Genomic DNA, 27,149 nt, shown 5'->3' on the forward strand with positions numbered 1-27,149 from the left:
CTGAGATATTGGATGGGCTTTTTTTTACCTTATTTTGTATCATGTGTTGATGAAAAGATTACTAGGCAATAATTTCAGGTTATTTGATGAACTAAAATGAGATGAAGACCACATGTGGCTTGTATTAAAAATGCTGAGAGGAGATATAGAGCAGACTAATATAGCAAGTAAATTATTCTGCCTTTGTGTGCAGACATCATATGGCAATAAAACATGATCCTGAGAATGACAGAATTTGTCCCTTAGAAAAGACTCATTGTTACATTTTGACATATTTCATCACATTAAAAATTCATAAATGTCTCCTTAGAAAATATAGATATGGAGCAGTGGAAGATCTACATAGAGATTCCTCTCTTTGATAAAGTCATGGTGCCCTGAATTTATCTGAATGTACCCAGATACATCATGGAGACATCCTCATCAGTTTATTGATTTTAAAAAGAAGTTTGTAACTGGCAGATTCTGGTTTTCACATACATTACTGAAATTAGTAGCTATACTGCTTTAATGCATGGTTTTAAAGGTTATCTTAAAAGAAACATTATTTTGTTTTTCTTTTAAATATGAGCTATGTAAGCCAGTTTGAGATGCATAGCAATTTTTAAAATCTTTTTTGTCTCTTTTTTTTTTAATGGACTTCCCATTATTAACCTTTTTATTTGTAACACACACAATACCCATGGTAAACCATGGCCTTGGGTCTGTAAAAGTTTCATAATTTTTCCATTTGTCATATTTGGGAACAGCTGTCTTCCTCTGTTTGCCTGGGTTAAACTGCTCATCACTCCCACCCATCCTGACTAAATATGTTAAACACAAATATAGATGAAGCAGGAGACAGTGCACCTCCCAGTGGGTGTGCTGGTTAGAAATTTGGCTAAACTGGGCAGAGGAGGCTGTGAAGGTTCCAAATTCACAGCACCTTCTGAAATGCCAGGTCCTACACTTGAGACCAAAAGTCCATATGAAGTTAAATAAACAGACAGGTAACCAAATCATGGCTGTATGCTCTTTCCTTTCAGCTTGGCATGTAATATGTTTATATTACTAATCAGCTGGTAGCAGAGCCCATAGTTTTTGAAGTTAGTGCTCATATTCATTTGTCTTTATATTTGATTCACACAGGTTTATCGAGCAGAACTTGTTCCCCTGAAGGAGAAGGTGCATCACGTCAATGAGCTCGCTCACCGCTTCACTCCCCCCGACATTCAACTCTCCCAGTACAATCTCAGCTGTGTGGAAGACCTGAACACAAGGTGGAAGGTGCTGCAGGTATATTTCACATGACTTTTTTCTTTATGCTGCATTTAAGTAAATATTTCTATTTCTCTGTGCTTTGTTCCCTGTGAGATAGCATCAAAGGCGTACTAAGGAATGAAAGATGAGAAAGTCCAAGAAAATGTTTTATTGTTACCATTCATAAATGCATTAGAGAGAGGCTCAAGCTGATCTTGTTGATAGTTTAAAAATATAAAGGGCAAGCCACATGTTTTGCACACATTTCAAAGATAATATATTCTCTTCCACGAAGCTCAGGAAACATTGTGAACAATTCAATTTTTACTGTAAATTATTGCTTTGATTTATCAAACCCAGATATTTGGAAAATAAATTTTTCGTCTTCTCTGAAGATACTTGGAGACAGTATGTCAGGGTGAGATGTTATTGCTGATAAAACAGATAGTTAATTGAAATATTATGGTTTACTGTCTTTTTTCATATTTACTTAAATGTCATCTGGAAGATGCAAAGAGTAAGGTGAAAGCACTCCAGTAAATTTTTAAACACATCCTGAGGGGAAAAGACATAAGTAACTTTGAAAGGTTATGATATACTAAAGGCCAAATTCTGGCCCTTGGAAAAAGGAAGACACATCTGTTCCTCTCATATAATTTTTCTCCTTAAAAGAGAGCAGACTTTGAAATGTATTGAGAGGCAGAGCTCATTTTTTTAAACAGACAATAAAATAGCATAGACTGGAATAGAATAGACCAATTGGAATGAATACACAATTATTTGGACCAACTGTTCTACATGCTAGACCTGTGGGACACTCACACCTAATGGCACTTTTCAGAATATTAGATTTTTTCCATCTTAGGGCTAGACTTTTTTATGTATTATCAGCACTCCAATTAGATGTTATACCCTTTATAGAAAACTGAAATTTTGGCCACGTAATAGGAAAAGCATAAATGAAAATTGTTCTTGTTTCATGCAAAACCATGCTCCTTCTAAGGTATGTTCATGTTGTTTGTTTCTGGTCTTACAGTTGTCCAGTATGTTTCTTTTTCATTCTGGTGGTTTTGTGGGTTTTTAAAATTTATTTATTAATTGCTTTGTTATGCTAATGTCACCTAAATTATCGACTTTAGTCTTTTCATCATTTTTTCTATATATTTCAGTTTATTTTCATGTGTCTTTCTTTTACACTGGTTGTGTTTTCTCTCAGGCTTCTCTTAATTCTTATTTTCAAAAAGCAATTCTTTCTGTGTTCCTGTTCTGCTCTGTCTTTCCCCATCTTCCTTCCCTTATTTCTCTTTGTTTTTTTGGGGTTTTTTTCCCTGTACTCCCCTTTTTTATTTTCTTAGCTTTCTTCTCTTCTTCTCCCTCTTCAAAGGTTAGATCTCTCTCTTTCCCCATGCCATATTCCTAATGGGAAAAATATTTCTTATCCATGTACCCCATTTCTTATTAAATATCACTGCAGGAAAATCATAAAACAGAGAGTTCTGTGCTATTGCTTGCCAGAAATATACCCATCCTTGGTTATGTGTAGGAAAAGTGCATAAAATCACATCTGAAACATTTTGTAGAGAAGGTAATCATGTCTCATTTGTTTCTTTATTAACACTGGGAACTTACATAAGATTAGAGGAGGAAATTAATCATCTTAAGCCAAATCTAAAAAATATTTAATATTATATTAATTTTATAGTCATAAAAATAAGACCAACTGTAGTCAGTCATTTGCAGTATTGCACAGTGGTTCTACAGTGAGACTAGTGCTGTTAGTGAATAGAATCAAATATTCCTCCAGAATCTTCCCAGAACTTCATTTGTGTTTTTGCAGTAAGGAATGTTTGCCATTAATTTACCTAGTTTGTATTCAATTTTAGTGAATACTCCGGAATATTACTGTTACAAAAATGTATAGAAAGCACTCAACCATTTACAGACTTAACCAGTCCTGATTTTGAAGTGTTGTGTGGAGTGCATTTCATTAATGAAAGCTGATGCACTCAGCTCAGTCACTAAAAACTGTCATCTCCTGTGGACTTTGAGGATCTTCCTGACTTTAAAAGAAGAGTTTTGAGGAAAATATGCTGTTTATTTTTTTCTTAAACATCAAAGGAGATGAAATCTTTCCAAGGAGCTACCTGATATGAATTTCACAAGGAGCTCTCATGTGTTCTTCAGTGTATGTAATGAACTCATCCTGGGGTAGAACATGTCTTGCAAACTCTTTCCTCCTTTAGTTAACATTTAGGAAGCCAGGAATCCCCTAAAATTGGTGGGAGTTACATCCATTTCACTAAGTCTGAGGTCTGGTTGGTCAAAGGGCAAAACTCCTGACATGTAAAAGAATTTACAAGTATCCCACAGAGAACATAGCCTTCAGTTATCAAGTAAGATTTTAAGATTTGTTTTTTTGTTTAAATCAAACGTTGTTTGCTTTCATTTAGAATAATACCTTTAATAAGCTGAAAAATACAGTAAGAACTGTGTCTCATCCAAAAATTTATCTATGAAGATATTTTGCTATGGTATTTATACTCTAGTGCTTTCACTTTTCAAGGTTAGTGGTTTGTGAGTGGTTGTCTTTGAGCACATCAAAAACCTAAATCAGCCCAAAGTGTTTTCCAATCTAAACTTTTCTATAATTCTATGATTTACATCCATATATATAATGATTACCAAGAAGCCTAAGCCCTAATTTCAGTATGATTCCTAACTCCTCACCTCATCTTGCACCAGTAGCAAAGATTCTGCAGGATGTGGGGATTTGAAGATTGTTGTGATGCAAAAATCATACTGCCATTTGTTAGAAGGCCCAGCCACAGCTATTATTCTGTTCCCTTGAAGAGCACTCTCTGCTTACAGGAGCTGTGAAGAGCCAGCAGGCTTTTAGTACCCCTGCAGGCAGTTATCTAAAGTCATATCATCATTTTATTTGTATTCTGCTGAGGACAGGCTCTTTACTGAGCTGCATAATGCACACTAGTGTAATAAGTATTGCTGCAATGAATTATTTCAAAAACCAGCTTCTTCTGTGTGCTTCACAAATATTAGCTGATTCTTTCAATCTGTGGTGAGAAATATGAATGAATCTTACCATCTGTATTTCCAGAGGCACTAATATCAAGAATATAAAAGCCAAAAAGGAAATCCCATCTCCCTGAAATCAGTGTAAAATTGTCACTATACATCAAAGTCTTGCTGGCCATTGAATCTCTAAAAAGATGAATCACAGGCATTCTGGGCAGCAGTCCTCAGCTCACACATTGCTTTTTATAGGGGTTGGACACTAAGGCAAGGAAGTTGCAGCAAAATATAAGCTGAAATCAGCAGTGACCTATTGTAGCAGGTTTTAGGTTCTTTTAATTTTACTTCACCTTCTGTCCTTCTTGCCTTCTTCAAGAAAAACATCCTGCAAAAAAATGAAATAGTAACAAAAATACCTATGTAAAAGAAATGTCTTCTTCAGGTCTCTTGCAGTTGAATTGAATCAAGTTTACTTTTTCAAATTGTTTGTCGTGATAGTTCCAGGAAATAAACTTCATGTCTAAACCATGGAATTAAAATTTGAAAGTGATGAAGGATATTCTCTCATATCATTTTTCTTAGAGAAAAAGAAAAACCTCTCTTGCTTTACACTCCAGTTATTCAATTGGCAGTGCCTAGTATTGTCATACACAAAAGCTCTAGTCATACACTTACACAGAATATTGGCCTTAAATTTCTCTATATCTTAAATTATAAGTAACATTATTTATTATTAAAAAGTGAGTGCAAACTGGGGTTAAAGTTGATAGATTTACAGATGATGCAACACTAGCAAGAAAGATGTTTCTTCCTCTGTAATGAGACAGAGAATATCATGTCTGAATTAATGGGCAATATAAAAGGCTGTTAGATTTTTATCTTTTTATATTTACATATTATTACCTTTCTGTTATCTTAGTAGTTTCTCTTTCCATTGTGATATTTCATTAATTTTAATAACTAATTCCTTTCTGTTTCTTTGGTTTTTCATCCTTTTTAAACTAGATTTTGACATATGTCATCTGTTAGTAGCTGAAAAAAAATGGGAGACAACTTTTCTAAATATACTGAGCCAAAATTCTACCTCAGCTAGAATTATAGTAAAGTCACTACTAAAATTATGGTGCTTTTCAACCTTGAAATTTGAAATTATTTTGTAGTTGCAGACTTCATCTTCCCAGCAGAGGGAGATTTTGATCCTTTTTGGAAGTTGAGTTTTCCCATCAGACTACTTAGTTAAAGTGTTGGTTTTTATGTTCCATGAGAACAGGAACTTCTGCCAAAACCACAATTGTTACAGCACTTTAATGGTCTCTTATTTGTTTAATTAGCTATGCCAGTTGGCTGCAGAAGTCATAGACCCAAGCATTTTTCTTCATTTCTGTTAGATTGAGTCTCAGATTTTCTCAATATTTGTCTGCAAAATTATGCATATAGAAGTCATTTTGCAACTACTTGTTCTTTAGAAATCAAATTTATTTATTTCTGTAAGTTAGTGGAAGAAGGCCAGCTGTCAGGATTGGGATTCAATTCTACTAATGAAGTCTGTGTCAAAAATTGGAAGTTGAAGGAGGAATTGTCCTCCTTCCTAAATTAGGAGGACACCTTTGTTGTGACATTGTTAGGACAGTCAGTGAAAGAAAGTGTGTAACTATAAACAGGAATAGTTATCATCCACAGACATGACAGCAGGAAACTAATAAAATCTTACTAAATTTATGATGTGTGTGATGAATTTCACTTTGCTGGAAATTGCCAATGCTTTAATCATTTTTTGTAAAGGAGGTGCATTCATTTTGAGAGTTTTGTTATGCTCTTTTGTCTTCCTTTACTCTGAAATTTTGTCCTCTATGAAGATGTTTTGAAGAACCATGCAGAAGAATAGCAACTTACCCTATTTTATACCCTCATTGCAATATGCATCTGTAGCTTTCTTTCAATGTTTCTCATAAATGTGTGTGAGTGCAAGGGATTAAAAAAGCTGAGTTATGCTGTTTATATGTGAAAAGAAAAGCACCTAAAATTTATCAAATGTAAGAAAATATTATACACATGCATCTCCAATTTAGCACTCTCTTGTACAACCTTTGCATATACAATATATTCTGTAAGATCTCCCATTTATCTATTTGATGGATAAATGATAGGAAGAGAATGGGCATGTTAGTTGAAATATGTAAGTCTCATTTCCTTATAAAGGAAGACTTGAGCAATTTACTTCCACCTGTCAGAAGTTATAGATTATGTTTGGCAGCACACATCCATATGACTCATACCAGACTATATTTAGGATACTGAGGAAAACAGAAGTTATGGTACTATTGAGAATATATTCACTGGAAACCAATATCTGCTAGTTCTGTTGGGTTTTAGTTAAGTAGTTTTAGCTAAAGCATCCAGTTTGTGGCTCTTTAACTTATTTACCAACCACCACTGAAACTGTATCATTTAATGTTCATCATCTATAATACCTGATCATCTCAAAACCATTACTTGAAATAGTTTCTGTAGAAGTCCCTTTGACAAGGAGCGTGGAAGTTACATTTGAAGAATTAAACCTCTAAGTTTCAGTCCTGTACAGAGGTGTAGATAACAGGAGTTAGAAGATTTTACCTTGGATTCAAAAATTGCAGATTGTTTTGGGTTTTTTCTTGTACAAATTGAAAGAATATGGCCTGATTTTTTTTTCAACCTTTTTAGGTGTGTGACCTGATTCCAATCAGCTATGTTTAGGCTGCTCATTATGAAAAATTAGGGTTGTTTAAGGTAAGAATGTGTGAGGGGGAACAGCTGGGAAGTGCACAAGGTTAGCAGCAGTCATTAGTGAAAGCAAACAAAGACAAAACAAAAATGAACCTTGCAATTATAAGTCAATCTCCAGTCCTAGCTTCCACTCAACAGGCCCTTTTCCTTCCCAAAATGTTATCAACTGTCAGAGCTCATAATTTGCAGGTTAGATTTTGTTAAAGCAATAGGAGAGGACAGGAGGGTATAGTAGGTCAGGCAGGGCAGGAGGCAGGGTCAGCTGTCTGCCAGCACCAGATGGATCTTTGTGATGGATCTTTGCAATCTGTGGTTCTGCTCTGTCCCCTGGAGGGGACACACACTGCTGATACACACCCTCTGACACACGTGCTCTGACACACATCCTTTGACACACATGCTCTGACACTCATCCTCTCACACACTCCCTCTCACACTCATCCTCTCACACACTTCCTCTCACACTCATCCTCTCACACACTCCCTCTCACACTCATCCTCTCACACTCATCCTCCGCCCATTCGTGCCCGCCTGGTTTGAAGCGAGCTTGGAGCAGATGTTCAAGGTTTTCTTTGAATGTGGAACACGTTTGTGACAGGTAGAGCATTCACTGAATTTAAGAGCTGCCCAGTAAAGGCTCTCTAATGTGATTTTCAGAGGCTTGTAACTCAATGAAACCTTAATGAATACCCTTGATTGAAAGCAATATAAAACCCCTTAGATTCCAAGTACCACTGCCAAAGTATTGTTAAAGGTTTTTAGAGGGAGAATGTAAAACTGGCAAAACATATTTCTCTTTCTCCCCATTTTCACTAATCCCTTCTTCTGAAATGATGTGATTTTTTTTACAAGAAACTTCATTTGAAGTGATTAGAAGCCCAAGGAAAAGAAATAATGCACACATTTCCAGTGCAGAAGGTTAATGTTAGCCTTTTTTATTTCTTTGTTGAGTCATTTTGTGTCTTTCTGACATATCAATTATGTGTTATATCACTGCAGATAGTTTTATGTCAGGCCATCTACTTTCAGGTTACAGAAAGCTTTTGCAGTCTTTAAGCTAGGTAGTATTTTGTGCTCTATTTTTTATATCTTTTTGCTTCAGTGAGACTAAGTAGGATTTTTTTTTTCTGTCTTAGAAGTACTGTTAATAATAGTGTTTAAAATACTAAAAATGTCAGTAGCATTAAGTTGTGACACAGATTTGAAACCAGCCTTTATGGAAGATTATGTGAGTAATTTTAAATATATTTTCACAAGGTGCTCTCTAAAGTTGCCACTGCAGTTTTCAACAGTTTGAGTAAAGCTGAATATTGCACCCTTGTATAGAAACCATGAACAGCATGGAAGTGATGTAATGGTATGTTGTGTGTGCAAATTCTTCTATAAAGTCCTTCCTAATATGGATCTACCCAGCACAACCAGGTTATTTCAAGATACTTATCCTGTGGATCATCTAAGCTGTTCAGTTCTTGTGCTTGTTGTTAGTTTATAAAACACTTCTACTGCAATAAACATTAGAAATATACCCCTAAGTTACAGAACAAACATAGTACGGATTACAATTATTGACCTAGAACTTACAATTTCAGGTTTTATTAGTATTCATTTTTGATTTCTTTTGTACCTGGAAAGACCAACATCCAATTCCTGTTTGTGGAAATGAATTCTTTAGGATGTAACATTTTTGGGGGAGTTTCAAGTATGGAGGTTGGACTCAGTTTTTTATCTTCCATTTTCTCAGGTGTTCAAAGTTATTTTTCTACCACAGTTCAGTTAGTTTTAAACCAAAATTAATTAGCATTAATCAATCCAGAAAAATGATTCTAAGGTTACATCTGTAGGTAGCATATTCATTTTGTTGGATGTTTTCACTTTCATTCCTCTGATTTCTCATACCATCCTCAAGTGTTTTGTGTCCTTTCCTTTCAGTACCCTCATTTAGGACTCTTTCATCTGTAAAAACAAACAGTTCTGTCCTAATTAATTAGCTGAAACATAGCTGATAATAGAGTGATGTTTCAGTTTAGTGATTTTTGGGGTATTCAGAAGAAATAGAAGATTGTGTCTCCCATAAAATGGCTTTGTGCTTTTTGTATATCCAAGCATTACAGTTCCTTATCTCAAAACATCACATTTCAAATCCTGAGTTGATTTTGTCTGCACTTTTGCCAGCCAGAAAACTAAGATAACTGAATTTGGGTTGCACATCAGTTGTCATAGCTACCTGCAATATATCCCTGAATCTGCCTAGGTTTACCTCTAATGAGAAAGGGGTTACATTTTTCCCATAAAGCCTCCATAACTTTATTCAGCTGTGAATGACCTGTGAAATACTGTCAGTCTGGTATGGTCTGTTGCAGAAATCTAGCGAGCTTCCTCTTTTTAAAAGTCGGGAACTAATCCTTTTTTCTTCACCAGTGAATAGGAGGTCAGCTACCAACAAATAGAGTTTCAGAAAGACAGGCAAATCCAGTTTTATGACCACCACTTTTCTGTCTCAACACTGTGCCCCCACATCGTTAGACTGTGCTCAGTAGTTCCCACAGCTGATGGGACAAGCCTGTGATGTTTAACAGTGCTAGGTCATGCTGATTATTTCAGCTTTGCCAATGACATTCTATGTAATTTTTTTTTCAAATTATTTTAACCATCTTGTGTATAGATTTACACGTTTTCAGGTGAGTATCCATTTATGGATCAGAACTACATTTCTAAAATTTAGCTGAATTATAATGACATTGTGCTGAGTTGGGGTAAGTTTTAGTTTTACTGATAGATTTTACTTTTAGTTTAATGTAAATAGTTACATACTTTAAAGGTTTGTCCCATTCCCTAGAAAAGGGGGCTAGAAAAGCAACCTCTACTTCACATACATTTGTGTTAATAAGTATTTATTTTTATATCGGCCAAGGTCCCTGAATCAGATAATAGAGTCTTTGTGATGTGAGCTGCACTGCAGTGCTGGACACAAACTATGATCTTGTATTATTCACAGTGTTCATTGAAAGCATGGTTACCCCTGATGCTGTAAAATCTGCTTCTGTTAGTCTGTGAACTGTTGCAGGAAAGAAATCACAGGGTGTTTAACATAACATTTACGTGCTGCTGTGGGTGCTCAGTGCTCACTGTGAAATGAGAGCTGCCCCTGCAGACTTTACACTGGAATGCTGGAGCTTAAGCCCCCATGGGCTGCCGGCTTTGCCTGCTCTGCCATCCCTCCCAGCTGGGCTGACTGCATCCCTGCTGAGCCTGCTCAGCTCAGATATCCTCGGGTGACCCAGGAGCAACGTTTGTGCCTTTTTCTGCCAGAAAAACACCCAACACCTTTATTGTACAATTTATCGAAGAACACCAAGGAAAGATGCAAAAGGTGAAAGGAAAAAAAGCCTGATTTGATGTCTTTAGGAAGGTAATGGATTCTTAAATCTTTAGATAGGAGATATCACTTGTTCGTGATCCTTCTAGCACTTTGGAAGGATAGTCCCAAAAAGACATATTCACAGTTGTACACAAAGTAGATTTACTGAGCTCTTGTGTTATATTAATTATATGATCAGTATATTCACACAGCTTAGAGATACTGTATTTCACTGTCTTGCTCATATTCAGATAGCCTCTAACTTGCCAGAGATTTTTTTTTTCTGAATGAGATTATAACTAACAGATGTTTGTTTTTGGCTCCATTTCTACATTCTTTGAAAGCTGGAGAATTAAATTGCTGACATTCAGACAACACTAATTCACATATCCAGGGAGCCTAATTTGCCATCCCTGAGATTCTGATTCCTGGTGTTCATGGATTTAAAAACCATTTCAATGACACAATATAAGAATAGGCTGGGGAGTTTCAATAGTATGCTCCTGCTGAACATAATCACATTTTATAAACATCTGTGTCATTACTGGTGTGATTCATCTCTAAGCTGTATACAGCTGTGTTTGCAGTTTCAATTAACAATCCTCTAATTTCATATCCATCTCATGTTGCTAATTTAGTTAATTTATTCATAATTAAGAGTATTCTATTTTCTACGAAGGTTTGTTGAGCTTAGTGCATTATAAAAAATAAAATAAAAAAACCCTAAGGCCGAGGCATTTTGATTCTTACAAAGTCACATCAGAACAAAAATGCCAATGTAATGTACCTAAAGGGGAAGACATGATATAAGGGACATTTTTTTCTTTTCTCATTTTGGAATGAGAAGCCTTTGGAAGGTATTGGCTTTGTGTTTGAAAGCAAAGGACAGTATGAATGTGCTCTTTTCTGCTTTTTTGTCCTTCTCCCTTTTGAACAAAATCTGATGTAACTCTATGGTTTAAACTAATACAATTGCTTTTAATATGTAAAAAACCCCAATATCTCTAAAAAGGGTGTTACAAGAGGAGGTACGTAGCAGACATGGATCATCCTACTTCATGCTTTTTTGTTCTCTAACATTTATATTTTAGATTACAAGGTATTGAAAAGGACCCATGTGATCAAGAACTGTGAGATAACTTCAAAAAATTAAGCTTGAGACACACTCAAGTGGAAGATAAGGACTGTCTTAGTATTTATCAAAAGAAGTGTTTGCATTTTTTGAGATTTTTTTTTTTATATCAGCACAAGAATATTGTGTAAAAAATGGGTTTGAAATCCTAGAAACAAATCTTTTCCAGTTGTTCACAGTCTAATGATGTTCTAAAATTTTTCCAGGATTGGTTACAATTCTTCAATATTGTGTAAATGCAGAGATACTGCCTTCTCTGTTATATTCACAAGCCCTACAGGGATACTTATTCCAGGAAGTGTTTACAATGTTAAAGGAGTTGTATGTATAAATGGCCAAAAAAAAAAAAAAAAAAAAAAAAAGTCCTCCTCTTTAACATGAAGGGTATTTTGATATTTGTGTGTTAGTGACAAGGTGAGCAGAGTACTCATAGTTCAGCAGCCTTTTCTGGAAAAAGAAAGCAGGGAGAAATATAGGACAGTCTTCCTCCTTCAAAAACAGTGAATAGTTATTTGGGATAAGTATTAGTGTGAGTATTGCTATAATCTGAAGTAAACAGAGGGAAGTTGTATGAAAACATTGAAATAGTGTGATCAATATGTCTCAAGAAGAGCTGCAGGTTTTTAATGACAGCTGCTGAATCCTTTATAGCTGAAAATCACAGTTGTCTGCTGCATTTTCCTTTAATCTTCCCCTGCCAACAATGTCCTTGATGCTCTTTTTAGTTTCTCTCATTGCTCTTTTTCTCCTTAAAGCTTCCTTTCTTCCCCTTCATATAAGCTTCTCCTTGTCTGTAATACAATCTACAATTATACCACTATTTATTAAGAAAAGGCTAGGAAGAAAATCATTAAATTAATAAATAGAGAACACAGCTAGGAAATTTATAATCTGAAATGAGAAGAAATTAGAGGGAGAGAGAGAGAGGTAAAGTGCAATGTAAGGTGAGGTAGGCTTTTAGTCCTGGCAGTTGCATGAATCACAACCTTTCCCTTTCCCAAGAAATCCCTTAATATCAGAGTTAGTGAGAGATGCAGCCATGGTCAAAGCAGAACTCTAAAGTCCTTCAAAGCAGACAGTCTCATAATTTTATTTTCTTCTCCTTGTCAACTGTTAATGCTGAAATGCAATATTCTGAAGACAATAAAAGTTTGAACCATTTTAACCTCTGAGCTGCACACTCTGTGTATTTAGCAAATAGAATGACAGTTACTTGCTGTACAAATTCCAGGCTGCCCCACCTTTTTCTGATTAAAATGGTGATTAGGGTTAAAGGAGATTATAGCAATTTGCCAGGGTCCTGTTCTCCTGCAAGCTCAAGGTAAGAGGGTGATTCAAATGCCTGCAGAAAGATAGATTATCACTGGTTGTTCAATTTCCAAGCTTCTGTGGATTTTTACTCTCTTTGTTATTTGTGTAGATTCTCCAGATTTTACTATGCAAGAAAGGAAACACATTCATTTTTGATACACAAAAAAAAAGTTAATGATTTTTTTCCCTCTAAGGAGAGATGGGTCTTCAAAAGGGAGGAAGTAGGTCTTTTAAATTTTGTTTTATTAATATTGTATTCTGGATGTTTGTTGCTTTTTCTTTTCCTTTTTCTTACTCTACATAAAATGATAGGGCAATTGTATCTTGTATTTCAGATGCCAAGTTTAAAGCCTGTAGAAGTCTATAAACGTATGTGAATTCATGTTTTAAAGAGAACTGCATGTGATTTTTTTTAATTTATTTAGAGAGATGCCTGTTCCACAAGTTGGAAACAAATATTCAGACCTTGAACCATCTTCCTGCTAAAATTAAGTTTTTCAGATAAAGGTTTAGGGGGTTAAATTCTAAACCCTCAATTCCATGACATTAGACATGGGATTTCTGTCTGTGTTTTTCCCCAAAAAAAGGGTATGCATGCCATATTAAGGAAAATATGATCAATGTTTATCTTCTGCATATTTTTGCTGGCAGAGAGAAAACAAATACCTGTCATGAAAATGTTGGCACATTTTTGTGTGTTTCAGCTTTATGCCTTTAGCACTAGAGGATAATTTTATTTTTGCATGCTCTCAGAGCTCCTGAGGGATCTGCCCAGGCAGGGGAACGTGGCTGCCATGAGTGCTGGGTTCCTGTGCTCCCACTTGCTGCCACACAGAGTGAGCTGTTGAAATGACCAGCTCCCAGTTTGAGTTCTGGCTGCTAACATTGGTTTAGTCATCATTTGTTTTGCTCTAGCATATGCCTGTTTTAATAGAAAAATCACTGTTATTTGCAATAAATAATAGTCATTAAATGTATTTCAGTTAATATTCTTCCCCCTCCCTCCAAAAGTAACTCTTCAAAGACTGCTCTCTGATCTTAAGTAATGCACTGACAAACCTCCCATCTGTCTGAACATCTCTTTCTCTGGATCAGCCAACACCTAAAATGTTTATGTTTAATGTTTACTTGTTACCTAAAACAAGTGTGGTGATTTTGAGTCACTAACATCTGGAAAATCTGCATTTAACTGACCAACAACACAAACTAACCTGGGTCTGAGCAAGAAAAAAACTGCCAGAAAGGAAAGGGGATCATTCGGGCTACCAGGAGACCTGAGATTTTCCAGTTATGAAAAAGCAATTTTTCCCTCTGAGAGGATGCCCACATCTGCTCCTGGATATAAGTGCAATAAGTGCTGTGTGCCTCACCTGTGCTGCTCCTGCTCACTTCAGTGGAAAGCACACAAAGTCAGCAGGATTTATCTCCCTGGCTCCTGGTCATGTCAATCTGTTACCCTCCACTTGTGGAAAATCTTCAAAGGTTCTTGGCCTGTTACACTACACAAGGAAGTCTGTGCAGATTTGAAAACCTAGATTTGTTTCTGAGGAGGTTTTATGTGCTGTCTTCCCACTCTGAGGACTGTATAAATCCCATTAAAGCAGCAGCCTCTCAAACTACTTCAGCAAGTTTTGGTTGTGGATTTTCTTTCTTTTTTGAGTATTCAGATGCATAGGTGAACTTCTAGAATTTTAATTATATCTGTATCTGATGAGCTTCAGCAATGTAAAAGGAGTTTGGGTGAGATTTAATTTTAGATAGCAGCTTAATTAACTGTATTTGTAAAAACCAGTGCAGCTTTAATTAAATTTCTCTACATTAATTTAGTTATTTAATTGAAAATTTGTTGGGATAGTCCTTACAATTTATAACTCTTCTTGTATGGGAATCTTAAATAACAGATCCTAATAATAACTAAAAATAAAACCCAAAATGTATTTAAGTTTTTGCTAGATTTCTAGTGGCTTTTTCTAAATAGCAGAGAGGGGTTTTTTTCCTCCTAAATATTTATTCTGGTTCATGGATTTTATAACAGGATTGGACATCTGATTGCACAGCCTGTAAGTGGTGATTGAAGATGTATTTTTCTCTTCTCATGTCTGTTGGGGTCGGTTTGTTTTTATCCCATCTCAGCTGTTGTCCCTTTTTCAATGCCATATCAATGCTGGCTTGTGCTGCTACAAAGCTACCACCTGCAGGACTTTCCAGGTTTGGAGTGAGCTGTGTTGCACAGGGACAGTTGCCTGAGTTATGGGACTGCAAAATTCTGTGCTGTCAAGGATGTAGGGGAGCAGGTCCAGAGGTGGGAGCAGGACTCAAAGACACTTCAGTCCTTGTGCAGCCTTCCATGGGCACCTGCACATTTCCAGACAGCCTGTGGCTGCTCTCCAGCTCCCCCTCCTCTGGGAGAGATGTGGGGAGACAAAGAGAGGCTGGAACCCTGCACATCCTTGGGGAGGGCCTGCAGGTATTTAAATAAAACCTTGTACATCTTCTCTCATGAGATGAAGTCATGACAAAAGGCTAACCATTTCTTTTCACAGTAAGGCTGCATTGACCTGAAGCAGAAATATATATGTTCTAATGAACATGACATGAAAATTAGAAGTAATTTCAACTTGTGTTCCATTTCTGAATGTACACCAATGATCACTGTCTCCCAGTGACAGCACTCTGATTTTCAAAAGTATCTGCTTTCCTCAGCTTGAAACTATTCCCACTGCCCTACATTTCCCTCAAAATTCAAAAATTAATTTCATTGATACTTTGCCAAAGAGACTGTTTCTTCCCAACACCTATTGCATGCATCAGTTGCATAAATGGTAACTTTACGTCCTTCTAGTGCAACTGGATATTTTAATTTATTTTTCTCATCTGATTCATTAGAGTCCCTTCATATTTTTTTCTGTCTCTAATCTGTACAATAGAATAGAAGAGCACTTTATGTCCTTCCTGTGTCATATCTGTCAGGTTACATATTTGAGACAAAGCATACAATCCTACTTGCTTGCTTTCTTTGAGGTGCCTTTCTTTCTGAGTTTATTTCACACTGCTTCATTGTGGTACAATAGGTTGCTTGAAGTGAAGTGTGATTTGTATGTACTCTTTAATTACTCAGTGAAATGAGCAGTAAGAATGTAAATTCCCATGAACATGTAGAGTAATACATAAATCAGGAAGTTGGGTAGGATGCCAGGCTTATGAATTCATGAGCCATTTTTCCCAATATTAGGAATTGCTTCTAAGTGAACCAAAATAACTTGTTCACAAGAAAGTCTGAAATAATGAACAACATCTTTATGATCTCAGCCTATTTGGCCAACTTTTAAAATGGGTGGTGGTGCTTTTGGGACAGTTGCTGTAGTTGTAGTGTCTTTGATAGCTGATGTAATGTCTGCAGACTCTTAGAGCCTTAAAATTACAATTCCAGAAACTGGTGATGATTATTCTCCTTCCTAAAACTTAATGCACTTATTTTAAAGGCTGTTTGCTCTAACAAAGAGTTCACATTCTAATATATTTTGTATTACCTGGTTGGTATAGAATATGTGTTTGTGTGTATATATAGATAGATATAGATATAGATATAGATAGATATAGATATAGATATAGATATAGATAGATATAGATATAGATATAGATATAGATATAGATATAGATATAGATATAGATATAGATAGATATAAAAGAAATAGTGTCTTCTTACAGTCAGATTCCAGGGACTACATTTCTTCTATACCATTCCATCAAGAAGGTTTATGCTAATTAATTTCATAGTCGTGCATTATTAATTATTCTAATAAAGTCCATCTTGCAGCTGTCTTGGCAGTGTTTTGTTTAATGGCCTTCATGGCCAGGTACATTTCAGACACAGCACCAGTTCTTGAGCACAGAAAGAGATGCCCAGTTTAACATTTGTAAAATTTAAATGTCAGCACAGTGTCAGACCTCAGAAAGATTCAAAAGAGGCACCAAGTCTGCAGTTTATTCCATAGCTCTTAAGCACAGCTGAAGTCAAAGTACTTTACATTTCTACCAAGAAAGAAGCAGGTATTCAGTTACAATTTATTGTGATGTGTATTTTGCTTTGCCTTTAAAATAGTAAATAATACTCAAGTCTGATTACTCGGTAATGTGATTTGGGTTTACAAATTTGTACAGTCTCATGGCAGCTCATAGTGTGGGAAATACAACTTTTAGAGAGTAACTTCCACTGTTCCTAATATTTTCTATTTAATATATGCTGGTAGCAAAAGGGAACCTGTAAATGGCTCATTCAGTCTGCATTTATGATATTAATGGTAGAATTCCTAAAGACTGTGACTAGAACATTTTGAATATAAATACTTCAGCATACTATAATATGAATCTATTAGGGAAGAAATGTTAGCTGCCAGTATAGGAGTTGGTGAATAGTTTCCCAATTAATTAGAAAATCCCACTTCTGTTGTTAAACAATTTTAAGAGCTTGTAAAAGTGACAGAAAACTGGCAGGCAAAATGGTTTTGGTGATGTAGGAGTCGAGATTAGTAATGCATTTTCTCAAGGGAACAATGTTTGAACAAATCCAAGGTTTTACTTAAAACTTCTAAGGCTAGGGAAAAAAATAGGGCTATACTAAAATTGCATCTTTTGTCAGCCTAACTTATCTTTGAAGGCTCTCCTCACATTTCCAGTGCTATTGATTGTGTTTTGAACCATAATGCAGTCACAAATTAATGATTATCACTCTGGATATACCTCACTTCTGTAACTTCTGTAACTTAATGGGTAGCCATGACTGTACTGTAAAAGTGCATAGTCAATGCCACTGAACCTGGACTGAATCAGATACAGGAAAAAATGCTGGTCCAGGAGTGAATTAATTCTCTAGAAGTGAATTTGTTTGTGCTTCCTTAACTCAGCATATTTAACCTTATGCAGTGAGATGTAAAAAACAAACACAAAAAAACCTCCCTGCCTGTCTAAAAGTGTGATATTCCATCCATTGTATTGCAGAAGTCCTTCAGAAGTCTTCAGGAAGTTCAGTTCTTTGCTAATTAGAAAATGGCTTGACTAGAATGATGTGGAGTTTCTGCTGGTCTTATTGAAGGAAAAACAGCTAAACTTTAATTCTGTACTTTTCAGATATTATTCTGCACTTAAGCAGACCATAATTTTTGTAAAGTTTTCTAAGTATAGTATATAGAATTTAAGTTCTGGGATGATTTTGGAAGGAAAAAGGCTGTTGTATCTGTATACTCCTTCCCATATGTTTATGCTCACACTTCAAAACAGATTTTCTGACAACAAGGGAAACAAAAATAGGTTTGAGAGCTGACAAGCAGGTATATAATTTATTCTTGCAGTACTATAGGCTATCACAACAGACACACAGATGGTTGTCTGAGGAAAGAAAACCCTGTGAAATGAATTTAAATCCAACAACTACCTCTGTATAGACTTTAAAGGATGTACCAGTTTAATGGAAAGTATTTCTGATTAGCACAAAAAAAAAAAAAAAAAAAAAAAGACAAGATGCCATCATATGTCATCATATTTATTTTGAATCAATACAGACATGAGGCCAATTTTTCTATTTGAAAAGTGAACTGGAGTAGGCAGAAATGTAAATTTTTAGGAGGCCTAACCTATAAATTGCTGTCAAAGTAGAGATTCCAATAGCCTCCTTTTTTTTTAGCTTTACTTTTGGCCACACTTTTTAAAGAATATGGGGAACAACCTTGCTGTGAGGCAGGGCAGGCAGTACATTTTTGGAATCTGGAGGCTACGGAACCATGGAATGGTTTGATTTGGAAGGGTCCTTTGAAAATCATCTCCAGACCCTCTGCAGTGAGCAGGGACATCTTCCACCAAACCCAGCTGCTCAGAGCCCTGACCAACCTGACCTTGGATTGTTCCAGGGATGGGGGAATGAGTCCTAGGCAAGAAAGGAAGAAAACACAGAAAGAAAGAAAAAATAGGACCCTTAAACTCTGAAGAATAGCTAAAAACATGCAGAATGTGATAGTATGAAGGAAAAAACAGGAGCCCAAGCAGAACCTAATAGGAAAGTGTCAGTGGTGAGAAGGAGGAGCAAAATGGGAGGTGGGGGAACTTCTTGTTGGTACTGGAAGTCAGAGATACAGCAGCAAGGATTTACCTCTTTAAGTGTTATATGAATTGCTTTGCAAATGTGTCTTTTAAAAATAATCTGAACTATGAAGAAATGAATATATTTTGCTCATATGCGCCTATAAATTTTATTTTTTCCTTTAACAATTTTTCACTCTTAAGATAGATGATCCTGCCAGTTGTTCTCTCATATGATGAACATTAACAGTACAAGATCTGTGTTTCTCAGCTGTTGCTTTTTTTCTCCTTTTTCCTCCCTGATTGTCATGATTGTTTTCTCTTGTACAAGACAAATGCCAAATAATAAGACATTAATGTAATGGCATGGGCAGCTGAACTAGAAACACACTGATAGAGTGTATTCCCTTGGGGAAATTCCATGGAATGGTCTACAAGGACATATATTTCATAATCAAATGCAACACCAGTTTCACTGTGGATGTTTTTCTCTAAAATACTTGTAGGACTGGAAAGTCAAGTTTTTTCATTCTCACTGCACCCTGGTCAGTTCACCAGCTCTTCTACAAGACCTCAACTGTCTCAAGTGTCTCAAACTGTAGTTTGTAAAGTTACTTTGGGACTTGTAGCTACCTTACAGCATCATGTCTGCCACTGCTGGCAACTGTAGAGGATAAAAATCACCCAGTCCACAGCAATTACAGATCATCAGAGTGGAATCTAGCTTCTGCAGCCAGGAAGAAGTTACAGACACAGGACTGTAGGCCAGCTTTGCCATTCCAGCAGTATCTAATCAAAGCACTTGTTTGTTTATGCAGAGGAATCTTACTGTAGTGTGACTGAATAGACTGTCTAAATAATGCCTTCTGTGTTAGGTTTGGTTGAGCTAGAGTTTTGGTTTTTTCCTGAGACTGTGAGGGAAGACTATGGAGGTTCTGCAAAGACTATCAAGGTAGGAAATAGAGGACATAACAGCATCTGCAGAGAGTGAGTTCTAATGATAGAAAGAGAAGAGAAAAGGAAAAATCTTCCTACAGAGAGGTTTTACCCTTGTTTTTAAAGAGATACATTTAAATAAGCATAACAAAATTATTGTAAATAAGTTATAGTAATAGGCAAAGAGAATGAGTAAAACAAATGGACTAACAGAATTGGTACAGCCATATATATAACAGGAACAAAGTTTCATCTACATGACACTAAAAGTAAGGGCTGAAATTATTGTTCACAATGGACAGAGAACAGCTAGACCTACTAGGATGGAAAAGTTTCAGAATTAAAGGCTCAACATCCACAATTGGGTTTTCATTAAGTTAAAAAAAGTAAGTGTGAACACAAAAGCACCCAGTCAAATCTTTGTATTTTCCATTTGTAAACTTCTGATTGTAAATTATAAATTATTCTGTTCTAAATAAAGTTACTCAAGACTCTGTGCAGCTTGAAATTCCTCTGTATATCTCATTCAAATGTATAAATGCATACTGTAAATAGTATATTGAACAAACATTATTTCATTTGCTTTTTACAGATGATTAATTATTTTTATTTGACACAATTTTCCAAAACGTTTTCATAAATTTTTTCTGGCTTTAGATTTCTTTAGAAATCCTACCTATTCTGATGTATTCTGATGTAGGTTGACCCTGGCTGGATGCCAGGTGCCCCCAAAGCTGCTCTGTCATCCCCTCCTCAGCAGGGGAAAGTTCAGTGGATATTATAATGGCTCATGGGTCAAAATAAGGACAAGGAGAAATCAGTCACTCTCTTCTGTGAGAAGCTGCCAGAAGCTTCCCCATGTCTGATGGAGCCAAAACCAGCCAGCTCCAGGAGGGACCTGCCACTGTCATGCACTGATGGTGTTGCCTTGGGTGGGTTTCTTGCCTTCTATAACCCCTGAGAATAAATTTCATTCTGAGAGGTGTTAATAATTTTTGTATAAAAATATGTAATCTGATTATCTAGCATTCGGTGTCAGTTTTACTGAAGGTATCAAGTCCATCTTTGTTTCTTAAACTGTACATATGGTTTTAAGGTGCTCTTTCATTCTCTTTCATTGCTTTTTAAAGGCATTTTCATAGAAATAATGAAGGACATCACTCTTAAGTTTTATAAGACCATGTTGGTTCTATTTTTTTAGTCTTGTGGAGTCCTTTCTTGAGCATGTCCTTCATAGTTAAGTCTTTCATAAACAGATTTTTTTCAAGAAAATGCTAATTTGTTCCTTTATTTACCTAGCTTGAAGGCCACATGTCAAACTGCCACTGTGATAACAACAGCTTGTGAGTTAGACATTCAGAAAGGGTTTCTGACTTAGTAAATTAAAGTTTTGTAACTGCCAATTAAACTGCCTGTCAGTAGATTATATGGTGCTGCTATACAGATAGTGCAAATTCAGGTTTTGAGTCTGGCTTCAGTCTGTGTGGTAAATCTTGTCTATACTTCTCTCTTATCCTTACTCCTCATTTCACAAACTTGAATTGCACTCCCCTTCAGTGGCACTTCATCTCAGGATCTCCATCTTGCTTACTGTCTAAATTCTCCAAGATCTGTTCTTAGAATTTCCCAATTCTCTTTAGAAACAGATGAGTAGTAAGGAAAGCCTAAAGAGAAATAAATTATTTACTTGGCGGGGGGGGGGGATAGTTATAAAAAACAGATAGCTGTGAAACTTAAGAGAGGTTTTTATGGCATTCAATAATAAACAAGAAAAGTGTTTTTCAGAATGTGATGTATTTTCTGGAGGTGAAACATTTGTTTGAAATGGCAATAGTCAGCGCAGACTAGTCACAGTTTTCCTGGAAATACAAAATATCTTATCTTTAATTCCACCCCCTCCTGTGGGGTTGCACCTTGCATCTTTGAGGGAAGGAAGAGCCCTCTCTCTCTGCTCATGGGAGGACCTGAATCTGTGATGTGGATAGATCAGGGGGTGGAACAAAACTGTTTTCAAAGACTTTAGCTTCATCTGAGATCTTTACAAATGGACAGTGGTAAATAGGGTATTCAGCTGTTCAAATAGAGGGCTAATGAAAACAGATTTAAGATGAAAACTGCATGTAACATTACTGGAACAAAATGTATGGCACTTACAAAGTGCAATATATGATAATGGGGTATTTTGACACATGTGAAGTGATGATTTTCTTGCATGCATGCATACACAGTGATCCTTCATGCCAGGATAGCTTTTAACCTTCACTATGTACCATTCTACATTCTCAGTAAAGATGTGGCTTAGCTTTATTTATTCATTTGTTCATTATGAGCACCTTTTCTTCTCAAAGAGAAGCAACTGAAAATTAGAAACTGTATCTTCCAACTTAAATTAGTTTTTTTAACATTTTGGTTTAGCAGTATGGGCTATATATAACTCAGGTTTTGCTTTCATGTCAATTGGATTTACTCACAGATTAGGAAGCATAAATGCCTAGATTTTGGCCAGCTGCAGAATGAAGGCAGCTCCTCTCACAAGTCATATCACACTATTATGGGAGTGTTGCCATTATCTTCAATCAGCACAATATCAATCCCATCAGCTATTGCTCCCATTTGAACAGTTATTTGCGTAAAGTAATTTTATTATCTTTCAGAGTGCCATATGCATGTCTTCCCCAGGGAGAAAGAGAGGCTTTTGTGCAAAGTCAGGAGCTGTAGCAGTATTCAAAGAAGTGCCAGATAACAGGGAGCATCAAGCACTGATTGTGTGGTTGCTCCCAAGCTTGAGCAGCTGCTGGGGTATGGAACATTCTGCAGAAGTCATTGAGATAGAAAGGCTGTCTTCAAAAGGTTCATGGGACAAGAACAATAAATAAAAGTTTGCTTCATCCATCCAGCCAGTAATCTCATGAAATGAAGTTTTTCTTTTCATGCTGTGTCAGCACTTGATTGACAAAGTAGTTTCAGTCATCTTGAAACAGAGTATTATACTCTTGAGATTTCCAGATGTAAGAATATGGATGAAACAAACAAATAATGTGGATAGATCACATTGTTATAAAAGTGTCCCGACTGACATTGTCCTACTTGTTTCACCCTGCACAGCTAAAAAGGAAACCAAAGATGTGATGTATTTGGGGTATTTTTAGGACTAAGGATTATTTAGAGTGAACAGATTTATCACTATTGGTGTAAGTCTCAAAGAGGAATAGAAGGACAGAGCAGAAAATATGAACGAGAACAGATAGAGGATTAATACAATGGCTACTGCATGTAGAATCCTTTTTGTACATTATTATCCTAGAGTGTACCCCTGTAAAGAACATTTTTGTCTCCCACCATCTCCTGAGCCTTCTGTATCCCTCTTCCTCTATGCTTCAGTCTTCCCAAGAGTCCTCTTCCTTGGCATGCAAACTCACTTAGGAAAATTAACTCTATAAAATTCAAATATATACATATATTTACAGGGTTGTTCTGAAGTGTATGCCTTGGTATAAGCAGAATTGTCTCAGGAGATGCATATTTCTCTACATTTCTGATTGAGGAAAAGGCTTTTGCCTCTCTCACCTCACCACTCCTAAGTTAGAATGAACAAAATTCACACAGACTTACCTGTATATTTTTTGCCATGGTATTACATAAGTAACAGCACAGTCTAAGCAATTCTTCAGGTCTTATTTATAAACATAATTGGATAAAATTCAGAGGTTTACTAGATATTTATGAAAAATTTATTTTCACTACATTTAGGGTAGCAACACGGGTTTGGGAGTGTGAATTGAAATTATAAAAGTGAATGAAGATGCTCAACAACAAATTAAGAAGACAAGAATGGGGACACGGTGGAAAAAACAGGACTGAACATCAAAGTCTCTTGAACACTGATGGGATGATGGTTCCTAGAGGAATCAGAGGGCAAATGAGTGAAGGGAGCTGAAGGTGGTGAAAGAAAAATCTTTGAAATGGTAATCAGCTAAAAGTAGTGCTGAATAAAGACAATACTGACTGAAGCCTCTGTTTCTTTTAGAAGTAACCTGCATTAAACACAGGTCCATGCTATGAGAATTCTTACTTGCACTTATGAGCAACTATTCCCAAAACTAATGCTAGTAATGGCACAAGAAATTCACAAATGTGGGGAAAAGGAGCAATAAAACTAATATAAAGGAAGATCAATGAAAGTGAGGGAATGTAACTAGAACTATAAAAGAATAATCTTCACAGGTGATGCTCAACCAATACAGGATTATCGCATAGGCATTTGTTCTGGGGCAGATATAAAACATTCCTTGCGTGACATTCTACTTACAGTTCCCTAAGTCACCAGAGAACCATTTCCCTTGGGACAAAACCAGTGTATGTTACCTGACCTTTCAGAAACAAATGGTATTTTCAGTGCAGCATGAATTTATTATTTTTTATTAGTTTAATGAGAGGAAGAAAAAGAGAAAAGAGGTAAAAGAAAATCAAAATAACCATCAAATCTTGTCAAGAGAGATATGGTTTTATCTTACATAATAAAGAGCACTGATAACATTAATAAAGAGCATTTTCAAATGAATTACAAAAAAGAACTTATTTTAAATCTTTTGGAAATACTTTTGAAGAGACTAGAAAGGAGTCAGTTCTATTTCAAAAGTATAAAATCTATAGTGATGAGAAATAACAGGTTTCTAGCAGAGAAGCAAAATTAATAAACAAGGCTACAGGAAAACCCTTTTTTATATCTTTATAGTTGCATGTTAAGGAGACCTAACTGTGTTATACATAATGTTATTTTCTGTGCATGCCCCAAAAGTGAAACAAAAATGCCTGAAAAACCACATGCATCAAACAACCTCATCAGGGTAGGAACAGTAGATGGTTAGAGCCTAAAAGATGTCATATTTAAGCAACAACAGAATCAGAATTAACGGTTTAGCCTTTTCCTAAATCCTTATGTTATTTAACATATATAACTAGGAAAACACATAGCAGAAGTTTTTTCTTCTGAATAATGCTTATCATAATTTATAATCCAGAACCCTCCAAATGCCTGTGGTTTAGCACAATTTAATAAGATTTAATATCACTGACACAGCAGAAATTTTTATATTCATACTGCAAAAAGAGAGGACTCACTTCAGATCTGTCCCTCTTTCCTGATTCCATAAGACTTCTGTTCCTCAGTTTTAATTGCAATTGTTCACTCAAGCCTTTGCTGTAGGCCACCATCATTCCTGTAATTCCTTCAGGCTCTCGGCAGCTGATCCATTGGTTGGTGTGTCTTGGTTGTGGGGCCCAGAGGTGAAAGATACCACCTAAAAGCCATATGGATGTTGAGTTATCCTGAAGGATAGACAGAATGTGGCTTTAAAATGATAAAAAATTATGTGGAACATTTCAAAGCTTATAGTATGAAGGTATGCAGGTGTCTTGATCTCAGAAGTCAGATTTGATCTCAGGAGGAATATGTGACATGCTGAGCTCCTCTAGACAGTTTTACTTACCACAGAACACATTCTCTCCCTAGTTGCAGGCACCCAGCTCCCACTGACTTTGAAAATGTCAAACTGCATCAAAGTTAGATTCATTTTAAGATCAATAACCTACCAGAGGTTCAGGGTAGCCTATACATTTTAGTTTCTCTTTTCCCCAGCTTACAATACAGAACTAAGAATATATATAGTTTCAGCATTCTGCTGAAGGCAGAAGAGAAATCCCTGGATCTATAGGTCTGCACAGTCAGAGCTCTAAGGAGTTTGTTTTATGGGGACACATAAAAGACACAGAAGAGCTTTAAAGTAGGAATGATATGCTGGAAAAAGAGCTCTTGAGAACTTGTGGCTGAGGATTCAGGAGCAGACCAGTATAGGTGATTCTGTAGTGGGTGTCTGCTGCAGGCCACCTAACCCTGCAGAGCAAATGGTTGAGGCCTTTTACAGGCAAGTGGAAAGGGGGAGCAGCCTGATTATTTGCTGGAGAGACAACAGCAGGTTGTAAGCAATGCAGTGAGCTCCTGGAAAATTCCTGACAGAACTGATGGAGGAGCCAGTGCAGACAGATGCTCTGCTGGACCTCACACTCACAAAGAAGGAGAGGCTCACTGGGGAGGTGAAAATCAAAGGCACTCCTGGCTGCAGTGACCATGAGAGCACAAGCTGGGCTGCAGGAGAGCAGACCTGGTCCTCTTCAGGGATCTGCTTGGAAGAATCCCACAGGATAAACCCCTGCAAGTAAGAGAGGTCGAAGAAAGTTCATTGATGAGGAAGGGTCACTTTCTAAAAAGCTCAAAACTGGTTCATCCTGAATGGCAGTGGGTCCAGAAAGAGTGCCCAGAGTCCTGTGTGCATGAACAAGGAGCTCCTTGCAAAACTCAAACATAAAAAAGGGACTGCACAGACAGAGGAAGCTTGGAGAGGTAACTTAGGAGGAACATAGAAGCACTGTCCAAGAGTACAGAGATGTGGTTAGGCAAGCCACAGCCCACCTGGACTGGAATATGCAAGGGGGTGTCAATGGGAATTTATTTATTTGGATTTGAAGCTAATGTAAATTATAAATTGAAAACTTTTTAATTGGTGTAGTGCTGCTTTCTGAGAAAAATAGTTGCTAAATATCAATGTTTGTAAAATTAGTTTATTGGGATATTATAAAAGGAATACAGCAAGGAATCTGGCAGAAAAAAATAGTTGGTATTGATTAAATCGCATACAAAAAGCAATATTAAAAAAGAATTCATGTGGTTTGACAGTGAAGAATTTGAAAACTTTCCTAAGAAATGTTCTAGAATGGAGGGTAACACAGCAGTTTCCAGTACCTTTGAAAGGCTGAGCCTGTTCTCAGCTCATACCAGTTTCATAAAATATTTTATATCCTACTGAAGTTCATAGGTAGAAATGAGGAATATAGAGTGATGTGGAAGGCCTTGCAGAACCTGCACCAGCTTCTGTGACGGCTCCAATGGGAGCAGTGGGGATATCACATGAAAGGCCTCCCTGAGAGTATCTTTTATCCAAAACAAAACAAGTAACATTTTCTAAGAGAATTGTTTCCTAAAGATATTTGTTCTTAAGATTTCACACGGTTTACAACTGTTTTATTCTCTCCAAATTTGGGTGGTTTTGTTATTTAAATTGTAAGACCTAACTTTCTTTCCTCAGGCATAGAGATACACAAAGGCCAAAGTGTACAGATTTAGGATTATAAAACAAAAGCCTAAGAAGCTGCTTATTCACAGTAGACATATTAATTCAAGGAGATCATTCTTTTATTTACAGTTTTCTAAGGCTCTGTGCCCCAAGCTTGAAGATGTTTCCTGAATTTAT

The 27,149-nt window shown here is 36.4% G+C and overlaps 1 protein-coding gene across 19 annotated transcripts in view; it reads left to right on the forward strand.

The window, feature by feature from the left end:
* Positions 1–27,149, forward strand: part of DMD (dystrophin) — a 1,145,450-nt gene that overhangs the window by 984,122 nt on the left and 134,179 nt on the right. For all 19 annotated transcript variants that reach the window (XM_064407380.1, XM_064407383.1, XM_064407377.1 and 16 more), the window contains one exon: positions 1,129–1,275. In XM_064407380.1, coding sequence (XP_064263450.1) covers positions 1,129–1,275 — 147 coding nt within the window. The remainder of the gene's footprint in view (positions 1–1,128; positions 1,276–27,149) is intronic.

Source organism: Passer domesticus, chromosome 2 (assembly GCF_036417665.1).
Source record: "Passer domesticus isolate bPasDom1 chromosome 2, bPasDom1.hap1, whole genome shotgun sequence".
NCBI classification, from domain to species: domain Eukaryota; kingdom Metazoa; phylum Chordata; class Aves; order Passeriformes; family Passeridae; genus Passer; species Passer domesticus.